At 38.1% G+C, this 16,738-nt stretch overlaps 1 protein-coding gene across 8 annotated transcripts in view; it reads left to right on the top strand.

Moving 5' to 3' along the window:
* The window catches only part of PRDM5 (PR domain containing 5), a 253,905-nt gene that overhangs the window by 108,730 nt on the left and 128,437 nt on the right, over window positions 1-16,738 (top strand). For 6 of the 8 annotated variants that reach the window (XM_010858316.1, XM_010858312.1, XM_010858315.1 and 3 more), the window contains 5 exons: window positions 1,275-1,449; window positions 3,566-3,740; window positions 4,855-4,947; window positions 5,208-5,329; window positions 10,609-10,688. In XM_010858316.1, coding sequence (XP_010856618.1) covers window positions 1,275-1,449; window positions 3,566-3,740; window positions 4,855-4,947; window positions 5,208-5,329; window positions 10,609-10,688 — 645 coding nt within the window. The remainder of the gene's footprint in view (window positions 1-1,274; window positions 1,450-3,565; window positions 3,741-4,854; window positions 4,948-5,207; window positions 5,330-10,608; window positions 10,689-16,738) is intronic. The other 2 variants (XM_010858313.1, XM_010858314.1) reach the window with 2 other exon arrangements.

Genomic DNA, 16,738 nt, shown 5'->3' with positions numbered 1-16,738 from the left:
GTTGTAAGAAGAAACTGAAATAGTATTCGATATAGACTCCTACTTCTCCCAGCCTCAAAATGATAATTCTATAACAATTTGACACATATTTTCCAGTTTTCCATGGAGTTCTGCTCTGTGTACATGTGTGCATTCATTACACATGCCTCCTCCTCCTCGCCTCTCCCTTCTTCTCCTTCCCCTCTCTCCCTCCCTGGCTTAGGCTCTGTGGTACTGTCCGAGGAGAGGAGGCTTTGTTCTGTGCTGGATTTCACTCCTGGGTGAACTCATTGTCCTTCTTCTTTCCTTCACGTGGTTACCTGGAAAGTTCAGTAAATTCAATCTATGCTTTCCTTCTCTTTATCCTCAGCAGTCAAACCAGGAGCCCTCCCAGAACAAATCCTCAACTCTGTAAAAGACAACCGTTCTGAGTGTTTCTCCCAGGGCCAGCCAGCTAAGCAGCCCCGTTCTGGCTTCCCTGGTGACTGGCCCCAGGCCCAGAGGGGCTTTGCTGGTTCCAAGTATGAAGTTTCTCTGGGGTTTCCCCTAGGCTATTCTTTGCAGCATTTCTCTTCTCGGTCTCTTGTGGGTTGAGATTTCTTCTGCATTAGCAACCCTGGCTGATTTCTGTCTCCTTGAGTTTTCTGAAAAATGGTGATACGTTGATGGCAGAACTTGTTTCCTCTTTCTTCTGTTGTTTAGTGGGATTTAGGCACATGATTACCTGGGCGCACGATGCTTTGGACCTCCCAGGCGCCTACTCTTTCTTCTCTTTTTGGAAATTCTTTCCAGGCTCATTTGCAGTTTCTCTGGTTTGTGTTATAACTTGACAGTTTTTTCCTTCTTTTAGTTTTGCATTTTATAATAATCATAATTAAATCATTGATACCTCATTGCTCTCTTTTTGGGTTCAGAAATGACATCATTGCTTAACAGATTTATTTCTACTGCATTTAGAGACCTCCACAAGGTGTTAAGGCATAAAGCCAATTAATGGTGCAAAATTTATTTTTAGAAATTTAAATAATTGTCCTTATTTCATTTGTTAGGTTTAAACGTCACTATCTTTAATATATATTTGTATTTTATTTGCCAGGTGACTAAGTATTGTCAGTTTCCTTTTTTCAGTGTTCAGATTAAAAAAAAAAAGATTTAAAAAAGTAATAGTAACTTTACATGAGCACATGGGACTCAGTGTATTTAAAAATGATTTCTTCCTGTCAGAAATGATTTAGCATTTTTTTTATTGAGATACATTGATCCTACAACAACATATATTTTTAATTTTGTCTTAGGAAGGAGAAAACATTTTCTATTTGGCAATTGAAGATATAGAAACAGATACAGAGCTTCTGATTGGCTACCTGGACAGTGACATGGAGGCCGATGAAGAAGAACAGCAAATTATGACAATGATCAATGAAGAGGAAGGTAAAAATTCTAAAGGACAATCAACAGCTAGCAGAAAAGGTATTAACTCTAACTGGTGGGCCAGGAGAATGCAAGTTGTAGGAGAAATAAAGTTTGAAATGTGCTTGAATTATAATGGCATTGTAATAGTGTGTTCTCAAAATAAAGTTAGTTTTTGTCAGAATTCTCGGAGGATATCCAGCCGTGAGCCTCTCTTCCAGCAGGGATGGAATGGTGGGCTGGAGCGGGGGATGGATGTGTTCTGCAGGCTGCCAGGGTCCTCGGCGGCTCCCTGCTCTCACTGGTAGGGGACCAGTAATGGGGATTTTTGTGCTCTAGCCCTGACTCTGTCATTCACCCGTGTTGTAACCGGGCTGGTCACTAACTCTGAGGCTTTATTTTCTCTTCTGCACATGGGGAAGGGCGAGTGCAGAGGTCCTGTTGGGCCCTGTGGGAGTTTTCCTGGGCCTCGCTCTTGTTTAAGATCCTTTGAGAATCTGGAGCATCTGGAAATGTTCCTCCGTCTGGTTGTGGAGACCCATAGCATTGCGGGGTTGTACTACTAGGGTCACCGGAAATGCGCAGTGACTGCTGATGGACTTGATTCTGTCAGCCCCGCAGTCTAGGAGATGCATGTCGCTTGCCTGTCCTCTGCCAGTGGATATCACTTGTCATCAGGGCTTGTTTCTCTCATTTGTGTTTTGCTGCTGATCGGTCACGAGGGAGTTGTGAAGGGTGGTGTAGGTGTTCACATTTTGTAATAGGCTGGTCTTTTCTATAGAGTATTTTTCCTTCTGTTCAACAAAGCCACTTCAGAAATGACATGGGTTTCTTTAGTCACCGTGGTATTAATGTCTTTTATGTGAATTTTCTGTTTTAACTGTATGTCATTGACTGAGAAAGTATGAGTGTTCTGAGTATTGCCAGATTATGCCTCTGTTTAGTTTGGCTGGAATATTTAAAAGGAAGATGAGGACAGGCTATCAGTTTTGTCTTTCCAATATGCATTATGTTGTTGGGATGTCAGATTTGGGGTGATGGGAATTATTTCTGTATAATTTTGTGTTTTCTTTATTTTTGTATGTATTTTCAACATTGCCCCAAGAGTATGGTACTACTGTGTCCACTGTTTTGCCTTAAAAATAAACTTCCTACGTTTACCACCATGACTTCTATAATAAAATAAGTTTCTTTTGTAAAAAAGAATCAGTGGAAACTTAAATAGATCTTTAGAATTTAATTTTGTTTATAAAAGCAAACATAAAATCCCCCAAACAAACAAAAGAACCCCCCAAAATAGATGCAAAAACAAACAGCAAAAGAAACAAAGAATCCACTCAAATGTCAATCAGTGGAGAGTTTGGTTAAATAAGTAAATTATGGTACCTTAAAGTTTAAAAAAAATTGACTTAAGAAAATACTAAGTGGAAAACATAGCTGTGTATGAAACTACATAAAAAGTATGATCGTAAAGGTAGCTATTGTTAGACTCTATAAAATAAAAATTCACAAAAGATAAGTGAGTCATGGAAAGAGATTACAATAGTTGTCTGTTCGTTATGGGGTTATTGGTGATTTTTATTCCTTCATATTTTCTGCATTTTATCTAAATCTAATTGTATTTGATAAATCAAGAAACATATGTAAGTTAACTAGCGCACTTTGAAATGTGGGTATAGCCATGGCAGTCCGCGTGGGACTGACGGCCGGAGAGACAGTGAAGCCTCACTCCGCGTGCTGCAACTGGTGCTGTTTCTATGACCCTGGTCTTTTTTCACATATATGTGAGAGTCCCCTTGGTAATTCAGCATAGTTCGCCTTGGTTGGGTTTCTCTCTTCTTGCAGCTAAAAGTGAACTCAAGATGACCTGTTTCAGGGAAGACTTTGGCTTTCCAGTTCAACGTTTGTAATATCTCTTTGATGTGAAAGGTTAATGTTACAGGGTAAATTAAAAGTTGATTTTGAATTGGTGAAACACAATGGTTTTAAAAAAATGTTCTCATAACACTTTCTGTTATTTTTCATGGGCAGCCTGTTCATACTTACAGAGATAATAAAATTTTACTAAGCTGGTACCATTAGCACAGTTAATTTTGATTTTAAAATGAGGGCAAAACTGAGCAGTTCTTGGCTCTTTATTTTTGTCTCATAATTCTGCTTGCTTGTAAATATGCAGATCGCTTTGGCTGTAAAGAGGACTATGCCTGTCCCTTCTGTGAATCGAGTTTTACCAGTGAGGAAATTCTTGCCGAGCATCTTCAGACATTGCACCAGAAACCCACAGAGGAGAAAGAATATAAGTGCAAGAGCTGTGGGAAGAAATTCCCAGTTAAGCAGGCTTTGCAAAGACAGTGCGTACATTAAAGATAATCTCTGAAGTTATAAGCTGACGTTTTAACTCTTTTATTTGGTTTGTCTTATAGTTAGTTTCTAACCTGTGTGCCTGTGTGATGGTGTGTGTATAGAAATTAAGCATTCTTTATTGTCATTGTCGTTAACTTTTCTTACATTGATTTTTCAAACATTCTGTTTATGGATTTTAATAACTTGCCATTAAATATTAAGCTCATTGGTGTACTAACCTGAAATCTGATATGCATAATTTAGCTAGTGCTTTGAGGGGGCAGGTCGAGTTTCAGTGATCTGCATGTGATACTCCTCTGAAATCAGGTAAAAAAAAAGTTAACGAAATGGAGAGAGTTTGGAGTATAAAGAATACAGGGACATTTTGGGAAGCAGTGTTTATTTCATAACAATGTTGGAGAAATCACTTTGAAGATGAATATGTATAGGATCTAACGATGAAGTAAATTAAATGGTCCCACCCATTGCTCAGCGCCCTTTATTATTTTAACTGTTTATATTAACAGTGTATAAATTTATCCTTTTATTTAAGTATCTTACAGTATCATGAGTTACTAAAAATGAGAAAGTGTATACATGTATTTATAAACTTTTATTTTTAACAGAATGTCACCTTGCATATGAGCAAGAACTCTTTAACATAGGGTTAATGTTTCATTTTTTATTCATTCAAGTAAAATTTTGAAACATGCTGTATTTCATATTAAAATAATTTTCATATATTTACCCACTTTTGCTTATGATATTTGAGATTAAAAATTTCTGTTCAAAACTTGAAAAATCTTAACTTTTATATTATACATTTAGAAATTCTCTTATACACTTTTAAACAAGCAAAAGCTATATACTTTTTAATGAATATATTTTGAAACTGCATTCTAGTCAGTTTTTATTGAATTTATGTTATATATACTACCTTAAGCATACTTTAGCTGAGCTGAGTCTTACTGCTAGGTGCTACTAAAAAGTTTAAAGGGCAAAAAGACAGAATAAAAAGAAGAGATCATGAATGTGACTCTATTCAAAGTAGAGGTATTTTCATAAGCTTTTGTCCTAGACTTCCAGTTTTTTTTTTGTTTGTTTTTTTCTATTTCCCCTCAGTGTTCTTCAGTGCTCAGCGAAAAGCAGTCTGAAGGATTCTTCACGAAGTTTTCAGTGCTCTGTTTGCAATTCTTCCTTCAGTTCAGCATCGAGGTTTTGTGTCTGAGTTATCAGATGGCTGTTACACGATTGTGGGTCATTATTGGCATGCATGCTTTCATGCTTCTTAGTGGTTTAGTATCATATGGCTACAGAATTTCAGTGCTTTCCTTCCTCCCTGCCTAGGTAATGCTTACAATGACCCTGGAGCTCTGCTGGGGAGCATGCATTACAAAAGCCAGCCAGGATGCTAGAAATGAGTAGGTGTCCTCACCGTTTCCTCTCCCTGTTCCCCTGTCCTGCTTGTCTTGCAGTTTTGAACAGCACCAGGAGACGTGCCAGGGAGATGCCAGGTTTGTGTGTAAGGCAGACAGCTGTGGGAAGAGGCTGAAGAGCAAGGAAGCCCTGAGGAGACACCAGGAGAACGTCCACACCGGTAAGGAGTCATCAGAGGGCTGTGTTTAAAGGGGCCTCCTCTCCCCAGGCTGCTATGGTCTGTTCTTAATTCTCACTCGCAAGGACAGAGCTTTCTTTTCCATTGTATTTCACACAGATGTAGAGCTCTGGAAGTGGAATTTTTCTTTCACTGAATATTATTTCTTTTTAAGTTGATTTCAGTGATAGTCATCGTTTTTCCCATTTCTGAATTAATCATAACTGGAAACCTAAGCTAGGATCTGTTTGTGCTTGGTAGCCAGATGTATTAAGAATTAATATTTTAAGTAGTAATTTTAATGCTTCAGCATGTGAAATTTCTCTCATGGTAGATATATTTAAAAACTACTAACTGATGGCTCGTCTGCCTTAATATTTTCACAGTAAAATTCATTTTTAAAAAACTCTTACATTTCTGCTATATTGGGGAAGATATACTGGCTACTTTTTGACCTGCAAATTGAATATATTTGGATTTATAAAGCAGATACAATTTGAATTTTTTCAAATGGCTAGCTAAACAATAGCTAAACAGTTAGCAGCTTTGTTATTTAGATTTCATCTGCCTAGCACACAGTAAATGCATTTTGGTTTAGGGGTTGAATCTGTTGCACTAAATTGAACAGGTTAATATTTCCAGAGTTAATGATCTGTTTCCTTCAGTGTCTTTTCCTTAAAGGAGACTGAGGTTCACGGCACTTCTCATATCCTTCTGTACTGATATTTTTCTCAGGTGATTACTATTGCTGTTGGCTTAAGGGTGGAAATGTCTTTTTGGATAGGAGGAAAGTGTTATTTCTTTTCTTCTATCCTGTTTATTCTCACGTGCAGGGGAAAAGAATAGTTGGAACTCAGCTTCTGTTTCCTATATTTATTCAGTGTCCCAAAAGTGTCTCCTTTAATGCTAGTTGGGAAAGCTCGTATGAGCATGACTGCTGGGTCCAACTTCACACCACCGCTTTCGGCTGACTCTCAGTACCAGCCATGTATGAAAGCTCAGGGTGGCAGGAGGTACAGCCTTGTGAAATACAGCTTCAGAACGAGGTACAGCACTTAGACTTCACAGTGTCCTGACCTCTCTCTCCTTTTGAATGATACATGACTGATGTAGAAAAGGTGGCATTTTTCTGATTTCTTTATACTTGGGCCTTTTCTATGTCTGCAAAAGGCAGTCATGACTTTTTGATAGACCTGTCTCTTCATAGTTTTTGCTTTTTAATAGCTGTTATGGTTTAAAATGCTGTTCTTAATTTCCCCCATCTTTGTCTGCAATGTATTATAACAAATCTTTTATGTCATTTTTAAAGTTAACTTTGCTGAACTAAGTGAAAAACCAGATGCACAGTAAAACTCTGGAAACTTACATTCTTGTTATTGGGCATGTGGTCTTCAGACTGTGCTATAAGCATAATTTCTCTAAGACTTCTTGTAGTTGGTCTTGGATATTAAAATATGCTGATTCTGAAAACTCATGGTGATTTTGTAGGAGTGAATTTATAAAGGGAAGTTTTTTGTTTTTCTATGTTGTGGATTCTATAAAATATGAAACTTACTGTATTTCAGCCAAAGGCCACATGCATATTTTTTGCTGGAATTGGTACACAGTCTGCCTCTCATTCATAGCCTCTCTCTTGCTTCTTCTCTTTTGTCTGTGAACTACATGGCCATTTGGGGAAAGAATATTCCATATTCAGAATAATGAAAAAACGCAGTGTTTGTACATATGGTTGTAGAACCCTTTACTCTAGAAAGACAAAGGTATTCAAGGAAAGAGAAGGTCTTGCAGCTTTACCACTGACAAGGACATATGTTCCTTGTTAGGTGATATGAATTGAAGATACTGAGAAGAGAGAAGATGAATTTTTAAATATGAATCACATTTTTCCATAGCACCTATAACATATGGTGGGTAGGTTCTCAGACCAGCTCCTGGAGGCACACTTAACCTACATTGTGCTGAAACTCACAGTACTTAAGTAGCTGTGTATTCAGTATTGTTGAATTAATTTTTCATGCATCTCCCACATTAGGTAGTAATGGGTTCCTGACTGTTTTTGAAAGCTGAATTGGAAAGTCAAATATCAGACTTACCTGAATATAATAAACTAAAATGGCATAAAGTCTGGTTGTAGCTTTGTAGTTGCTCTTGTCCTTGACCCTGGGGAAACTTGTAGGGTGGTGTCCTTTCCATTTACTCAAGAGGAAGCAGTGAGGGGGTTGATCCCCTTAAACCCACCTTAACCATCTTAACCATTCTTTCTCTTTTGATTTGATTCTGTGGTTGCTGACAAGAGATTTTGATTTTACAGGAGATAACATTTACCTACATTCTCAGGCAAACAGTCATAAACTTTCCCCATATTTCTTCTGAGGACTAGGATTCTAGAGGAGAGAAAAGGTTGAAGAGGAGGGATGGTATATTGTCTCTGACTCCAGCTGGTAGAGCAGTGGCAGAAGTATTGGGAAAGGTGGAGTGGGTGATTATGGAAATCTCACTTCTCTCTCTCTTCTCTCCCTCAAGCCTGACCTAACTGGTGGGAAAGAAAAAAGGTCTAAACTCAAAAAGTAGCTGGTTTAAGGGATAAGCGGGGACAACAGAGGACTGTGGATTAAAGTAAGGTTGTTGTGTTGTTCAGATGCTCAGTTATGTCCGAGACTCTTTGCAACCCCATGGACTGCAGCAGGCCAGGCTCTCCTGCTCTCCACCATCACCAGGAGTTTGCTTGAACTCATGTCTAATGAGTCGGTGATGCTATTCAACCATCTCATCCTCTGTCGTCTCCTTCTCCTCCGGCCTTCAATCTTTCCCAGCATCAGGGTCTTTTCCAGTGAGTCAGATCTTGGCATCAGGTGGCCAAAGTATTAGAGCTTCAGCTTCAACATCAGTCCTTCCAATGAATAGTCAGGGTTGATTTCCTTTAGGATGGATTGGTTTGATCTCCTTGCAGTCCAAGGGACTCTCAAGAATCTAATCCAACACCACAGTTCGAAAGCATCAATTCTTTGGCAGTCAGCCTTCTTTATGGGCCAACACTCACATCCATACATGACTATTGAAAAAACCATAGCTGTCACTATATGGACCTTTGTTGGCAAAACGATGTCTCTGCTTTTTAATACACTGTCTCGGTTTGTCATAGCTTTTCTTACAAGAATCAAGTGTCTTTTAATTTCATGGCTGCAATTACTGTCTGTAGTGATTTTGGAGCCCAAGAATATAAAAGCTGTCACTGTTTCCATTTTTCCCCTTCTATTTGCCATGAAGTGATGGGACCAGATGCCATGATCTTGGTTTTTTGAGTGTTGAGTTTTAAGCCAACTTTTTCAGTCTCTTCCTTCACCTTCATCAAGAGGCTCTTTAGTTCCTCTTAGCTTTCTGCCATAAGGGTGGTATCATCTGCATATCTGAACTTATTGATACTTCTTCTGGCAGTCTTGATTCCAGCTTGTGCTTCATCCAGCCCAGCATTTTGCATGATTTACTCTGCATGTAAGTTACATAAGCAGGGTGACAATATACAGCCTTGACGTACTCCTTTCCCAATTTGGAACCAGTCAATTGTTCCATGTCCGGTTCTAACTGTTGCCTCCTGACCTGCATACAGGTTTCTCAGGAGACAGGTTAGGTGGTCTGGTATTCCGATTTCTTTGAGAGTTTTCCATAGTTTGTTGTGATCCACAAAGTCAAAGGCTTCAGCGTAGTCAGTGAGACAGACTTGGATGATTTTCTAGAATTCTTTGGCTTTTTGTATGATCCAGTGGACGTTTACAATTTGATCTCTGCTTCCTCTGCCTTTTCTAAATCTAGCTTGTGCATCTGGAAGTTCTTGGTTCACATACTTTTGAAGCCTAGCTTGAAGGATTTTGAGCATTACCTTTCTAGCATTTGAAATGAGTGCTATTGTGCAGTAGTTTGAACATTCTTTGATATTGTCTTTCTTTGAGATTGTAATGAAAACTAACCTCTTAGTTAGTTTTAGTCACATGTCCACTGCTAAGTTTTCCAAATTTGATGACATATTGAGTGCAGCACTATAATGCATCATCTTTTATGCAAGTTGGAAAAGAGGGTATATTCTTTCTCAGTGGCCCTTCATGTTTTAATAGATATGTATAAAGAATTGGTGACCAAATGCATGCTGTAAGATACTCATTTTGCTCAGGAGAATTTTCTCCTTTATTGGCCATATTACTTGTCAATCATCAAGAAATTTTTCTTGGCTGTACTATTTAACATGCTAAGAAGAGTGCATTATATGAAATAAGTATCTTGAATGATAAGACAATAATTAATATGTTACTTTTTCTGAAGGTATTCCTCTCTCATAAACACAATCTTTTAAAAAATAATTTTGTGACCTTGTTTTCTACTGATTTTAGATTTCTTGCAAAAAAAGAGAGAAGGAGAGGACTGCATAGGGTTGAGGTTGTGACAGGAATAGGCATGGGTTAGTCATTTGGGAGCCAAGTGATGGATGCATGATAGTTCATTTTATTAATTGTTTACTTTATTGATTCTTTGAAATCAATTAAAAGTTGAAAAAATATCCTGTGGTTATATATATGATATTGTTATTACGTTGTATTTGAAAATCTTGTTTTATTCATTCTTTTGTTTTCCATAGCCACTATGAAGTTTGAAATGACCTACTGTAATTATAATCACTATGAAGAAGACAAAAATTGAACTTTGTAGGATTTATGTAATATTATGAATGTCACGTAATGTTTTACTATTCTTGATCTTACTTTATTCTGGTTTTTAACATTAAGATGGTTAATATATACTCAATGATCTTGCAAGCTTGTAGTACTGAAAAGAATAACCTATGAATTCCATTTTTAAAAACCCAGCTGATTAAATAAAATATTCTGTTAAAATATAAAGCAAGTGGCAAAATCAGCTTGTAAGTGAATAAATACAATGTTTTATGTACACATTTGATTAATTTTAATTTTTCATGGAAGTGTGCTTTACTCTTTTTATACTAAATTAGTACATGCAGAGGTGAAAAGCCCGTGTTGTATATGTAGAAAGTAGTATACCAAGCTAAACAGTACTCAGATTTTGAAAGAAAAGTTTCAAAATATAGCCTATTCTTTATCTGAATTTAATGGATATATTTACAAAACTGACAATTTTGGAGTTACAAGTGAAGAAGATAAAATACCCTTTTAGAAATTATATGTCACCTAGAAACATTTATCTAATGCTCCTGTTAATAGTTTCATGTAAATCATGATGATATTTTATTTTATTTCATTTGTGTTTTTCTTTAGGGGATCCTAAGAAAAAACTCATATGTTCAGTGTGCAATAAAAAGTGTTCTTCAGCATCAAGCCTACAGGAGCATAGGAAGGTCAGTAAAATAAAAACTAATGTTCATCATAGTGTAAGATCTTTAGTCATAGTGTCTGCCAGGAAAAATTTTAATTGCTTTATATATTGTGAAGACAGAGCTTTGTCATTAATTTTATACTAATGTACTCTAAGGGTCTTCCCTGGCAGCTTAGCTGGTAAAGAATCCGCCTGCAATGCAGGAGACCTCAATTCGATTCCTGGGTCAGGAAGATCCCCTGGAGGAGTGCCTGGCAATCCACTCCAGTATTCTTGTGGGGAGAATCCCCATGGACAGAGGAGCCTGGCACGCTACAGTCCATGGGGTCACAGAGTCAGACACAACTGAGCGACTGGGCACACAGTGTACTCTAAAAAGCAAGACTGATATACAGAAAAGCCAACTCTTGCAAAAGAATATTTTGAGTTGTTTATTGTTATTCGGAATAAGTAGAAATATTTCTCTAATGTGGGGTAGTGTCTGAGCCCCTCGTCACAACACCTCATACTGGTTTCATGCTTCACCAGTTGCTGTTGCTCAGGAAATATTATACATTTGAGGAAACCACAATATTTTTGTATATTTATAATAAACTCTACAGTGACGTTTAGCCTGAAATGTATGTGTATTATATTTAAGTCTGGAAAAACAAAGGCAAGAGCTCTGTTATTTTGAAGAGCTTAAAATAATGTACAAAAATGTCAGAGTGTTGTCAGCAGAAACAAATGATTATGCAGTTGACGCTTGAACAGCACAGGTTTGAGCTGTACTGGTCTACTTACAGCGTTTTTCAGTCAATACGTACTCCAGTACCGTACAGCCAGGGATTGGTTGAATTTGCAGATGTGGAGGGGTCCACTGTAAAGTTACACAACTTTTCCACTAGAAGGGCCAGTGAGGAGGAGTGGGAGTGGCGGTGCAGTGGGTCTAACCCCCAGACCCCTCTGTGGTTCAGTGGTCAGCTGTATTAGGAGAAGATAAATTGAATACATTTTGTAATAAACATAAAACAGTTTACTAAGTTACTATTTTCATACGAAAGTTAACCTGAAAAAAATGGCAGCTATTAACCCTAACAGCATTAGCACTTGTTAATCAAATTTATGACAGAATAGAGTTAAAATAGAATTTAGATTTTTGTTCATATCATGGGAGAGTCCAAAATTTTATTTTATGTATTACTATAACAAAGATACAAATGATTATTTCCTGATTTCACATATGATTTTTTTCAGAATATCTATGAGCATATGATACTGTTTCTTAATCATTTAATACTAAAGAAGAGGAGATGGTACCAGTGGAAGTAAAATTTTACATTATAGTTTATAAATTGAATTTTGTCTCTTTGTTTGTGTATATATATATTCCAAAATAACTTGACAGATCTTAAAATTCATATGATATTCAGTGCAATATCTTCAACAATTTAGGCTGTGGATTTGACCTGTAACATATAAGATAGTTAAATTATTGTGATGTCTAGGGTTATACCCTGCATGTTAAGTGATTGGATCTTTAGGGAGAAAATATGGGACGAGCAGTGGACAGAGTGAGGACTGTGGGTGTCACAGTCTGTCACTAACCCTCTGTGGAGCACGGGGCCTCTCATTAAGTGTGACATGGAGCTGACCGCTGTTCTCCAATTCCCTAAGTGCCATGAAGCTTCTTTGTTTTTTCAGTTTCCAAGAGGTTATCTCAATCAGGTTGTTTAAAAATAGAGAGTACCTCAGGAATTGACATGTAATTCATATTTGAGGACCATGCTTGTCTTCTCTATCATTCCAAATTTAGCATAAGTGCTACTGGAGCAAGCACTGAAGCTACTTTCTAAAAGTTTAGCGCAGAATCCAATCCAGATACTGCTTCTTTTACATCTCTCTTTTCCCCTATCACCCTTAAAGCTTCTGAAGCAGAACCTAGTCTGAGACAAAAAGTGTAAAATCCAGCTGAATAGACATTTTCTAAATATCCTCCTGGTGCTATAATTCTTTGTTTTCTTTCCCTGATTTTAGAAAGTTTAAAATTAAGATATCTTACCAAATTTAAGATTCTGCCAAGTAGAATATTTCAGCAAAGTTGGTTGTGGGACATAATTCTGAAAAATGTCCTCTTTTCCAATTATATTCTTCATAATATAAGAACTTTTTCCCCAGGGACTATCTCTATAGATAGATTTAAATCCCACCTAGTGGTGGAATACAGTCTCCAAGTTGTCTCTGCAGAATGTTAATAACTTGGTAGCTCAGTGTAGCTCTTTGTCCATCACAGCATAGATCCTTTGACTTACCCTTGCTGAATCCACAAGCAGCTTCTACAGACTCCATTTTTGAGTCTGTTCTTATCATTGTTGCTCTTTAGTCACTAAGTTGTGTCCTACTTTTGCAACCCCATGTACTGTAGCCCACCAGGCTCCTCTGTCCTGGCATTTCCAAGGCAAGAGTACTGAAGTGGTTTGTCATTTCCTTCTGCAGGGAATCTTTCCAACTCAGGGGTCAAAACTGCATCCCTTGCATTGGCAGGCAGATTCTTTACCTCTGAGCCACCAGGGAAGCCCCGTTTTTATAATCGGGTATGTCTAATGTCTAATAGAGTTTGGTGGTAGTATTTCCCCTAAACAGCAGATAGTGATCTATGAATATGCCACATTTACATTATAGTCTAGACTCAACATTCAAAAAACTAAGATCATAGCATCCAGTCCTATTACTTCATGGCAAATAGATTGGAAAAAAGTGGAAACAGTGATAGATTTTATATTCTTAGGCTCCAAAATCACTCCAGACGGTGACTGCAGCCATGAAATTGAAAGATGCTTGCTCCTTGGAAGAAAAGCTATGACAAACCTGAGTTCAGTCACTCAGTCATATACGACTCTTTGCAACCCCATGGACTGCAGCATACCAGGCTTCCCTGTCTATCACAAAAATTTGTTCAAACTCAGGACCATTGAGTCGGTGATGCCATCCCACAATCTTATCCTCTGTTGTCCACTTCTCCTCCTGCCCTCAATCTTTGCCAACATCAGGGTCTTTTCCAGTGAGTCAGTTCTTTGTATCATGGGGCCAAAGTATTGGAGTTTCAGCTTCTGCATCAGTCTTTCCAATTAATATTTAGGAGTGATTTCATTTAGGATTGACTGGTTGGATCTCCTTGCAGTCCAAGGGACTCTCAAGGGTCTTCTCCAACACCACAGTTCAAAAGCATCAATTCTTCAGCGTTTAGCTTTCTTCATAGTCCAACTCTCACATGCATACATGACCACTGGAAAAACCATAGCATTGACTGGACAATTGGCAAAGTAATGTCTCTGTTTTTTAATATGCTGTCTGGGTTGGTCATAGCGTTTCTTCCAAGGAGCAAGTGTCTTTTAATTTCATGGCTGCAGTCACCATCTACAGTGACTTTGGAGCCCCCCAAAATAAAGTCTGTCACTGTTTCCACCGTTTCCCATTGATTTGCCATGAAGTGATGGAAGTGGATTCCATGATCTTAATTTTCTGAATGTTGACCTTTAAGCCACGTTTTCACTCTCCTCTTTCACTTTCATCAAGAGGCTCTTTAGTTCTTCTTCGCTTTCTGCCATAAGGGTGGTGTCATCTGCATATCTGAGGTTATTGATATTTCTCATAGCAATCTTGATTCCAGCTTGTTCTTCATCCAGCCCAGCATTTCTCATGATGTACTCTGCATATAAGTTAAATAAGCAGGGTGACAATATACAGCCTTGACGTACTCCTTTTCCTATTTGGAACCATTCTGTTGTTCCATGTCCAATTGTAACTGTTGCTTCCTGACCTGCATATAGGTTTCTCAGGAGACAGGTAAGGTGGTCTGGCATTCCCATCTCTTTAAGAATTTTCCACAGCTTGTGGTGATTCACACAGTCAAAGGCTTTGGCATAATCAATAAAGCAGATGTTTTTCTGGAACTCTCTTGCTTTTTTGGTGATTCAGTGAATGCTGGCAATTTGATCTCTGGTTCCTCTGCCTTTTCTAAATCCAGCTTGAACATCTGGAAGTTCATGGTTCATGTATTGTTGAAGCCTGGCTTGGAGAATTTTGAGCATTACTGTCCTAGGTGTGAGATGAGTGCAATTTGTGGTAATTTGAACATTCTTTGGGGATTTGAACATTGCCTTTCTTGGGAATGGGAGTGAAAACTGACCTTTTCCAGTCCTGTGGCCACTGCTGAATTGTCCAAATTTGATGGTGTATTGAGTGCAGCACTTTCACAGCATCATCTTTTAGGATTTGAAATATCTCAACTGGAATTCCATCACCTCCATAGCTTTGTTCATAGTGATGCTTCCTAAGGCCCACTTGACTTCGCAGTCCAGGATATCTGGCTCTAGGTGAGTGATCGATCACACCATTGTTATTATCTGTGTCATGAAGATCTTTTTTGTACAGTTCTTCTGTGTAGTCTTGCCACTTCTTCTTCATATCTTCTGCTTCTGTTAGGTCCATACCATTTCTGTCCTTTATCGAGCCCATCTTTGCATGAAATGTTCCCTCGGTATCTCTAATTTTCTTGAAGAGATCCCTAGTGTTTTCCAGTCTGTTGTTTTCCTTTATTTTTTTGCATGGATCACTGAGGAAGGCTTTCTTACCGTTGTTGTTTGGAACTCTGCATTCAAATGGGTATATCTTTCCTTTTCTCCTCTGCCTTTCACTTCTCTTCTTTTCTCAGCTATTTGTAAGGCTTCCTCAGACTACCATTTTGCCTTTTTGCATTTCTTTTCCTTGGGGATGGTCCTGATCCCTGTATCCTGTACAGGGTCACGAACCTCTGTCCATAGTTCATCAGGCACTTTGTCTATCAAATCTAACTAATCCCTTGAATCTATTTGTCACTTCCACTGTATTATCATAAGGGATTTGATTTAGGTCATACCTGAATGGTCTAATGGTTTTCCCTACTTTCTTCAATTTAATTCTGAATTTGTCAGTCAGGAGTTCATGATCTGAGCCACAGTCGGCTCCCAGTCTTGTTTTTGCTGATTGTATAGAGCTTCTCCTTCTTTGACTGCAAAGAATATAACCAGTCTGATTTCAGCAAACATAGCATATTAAAATGGGGGCGACATCACTTTGCTGACAAAGGTCCTTGTAGTCATATCTATGGTTTTTCCAGTATTCATGTACAAATGAGAGTATTGGACAGTAAAGAAGACTGAGCATCGAAGAATTGATGCTTTCAAACTGTGGTGCTGGAGAAGACTCTTGAGAGTCCCTTGGACTGCAAGGAGATCAGACCTTTCAGTCATGGAAGAAATCACCCTTGACTCTTGGAATAACTGACTTTGTGTCTGAAAGTCTAATACTTTCCCCACCTGATGCCGAGAGCTGACTCACTGGAAAAGACTTGGATACTGGATAGATTGAGGGCAAGAGGAGAAGAGGGTGACAGTGGAGGAGATGGTTGGATGGCAAAACTGACTCAATGGACATGAGTTTTAGCAAACTCGGGGAGATAGTGAAGGACAGGGAAGCCTGGTGTGCTACAGTTCATGGGATCACAAAACACTGGACACAACTTTGACTGAAAAACGACGAGACTAATTCTTTATATTACTATGTGCTGTCCTATATTACAATAAGATATAGTATGATCCTTCTTGGAACTTATTTAATTTGGGACATCAGATTATGGTTGTTATTCTTCATATCAATTTAGTAAGCTATAAACATATTATAAAATGCTTTACTTAGCATTAGGCATAATTAGTATCATTGTCACTTTAAATCTGTTTTATTAAACTTTTATAGGAGTTTTGAAAATCGCTTTGGTTGAGTTTTCCACTATGAATAAGAGAGTCAACACAAAAGTGTTTTCATGTGAATATTGTATTTTATAATTCTAGAAATATCAAAGTTCAGTTCAACCCTTAAAAATGTTTCATGTTTTGAAAGCTGTGTGTGCTCAGTCACGCAGTCCTGTCCAACCCCTTGCAACCCCATGGACTGTAGCCCACTGTCCATCAAATTTTCTGGGCAAGAATACTGGAGTGGGTTGCCATTTCCTTCTCCATGAAAGCCATGAGAGTTAAGTAAACCAGTATATTTTGT

This window comes from Bison bison, unplaced genomic scaffold (genome assembly GCF_000754665.1).
Source record: "Bison bison bison isolate TAMUID 2011002044 unplaced genomic scaffold, Bison_UMD1.0 scf7180017864385, whole genome shotgun sequence".
Classification (NCBI taxonomy): Eukaryota; Metazoa; Chordata; class Mammalia; order Artiodactyla; family Bovidae; genus Bison; species Bison bison.
This window is presented reverse-complemented; position numbering and strand designations above follow the sequence as displayed.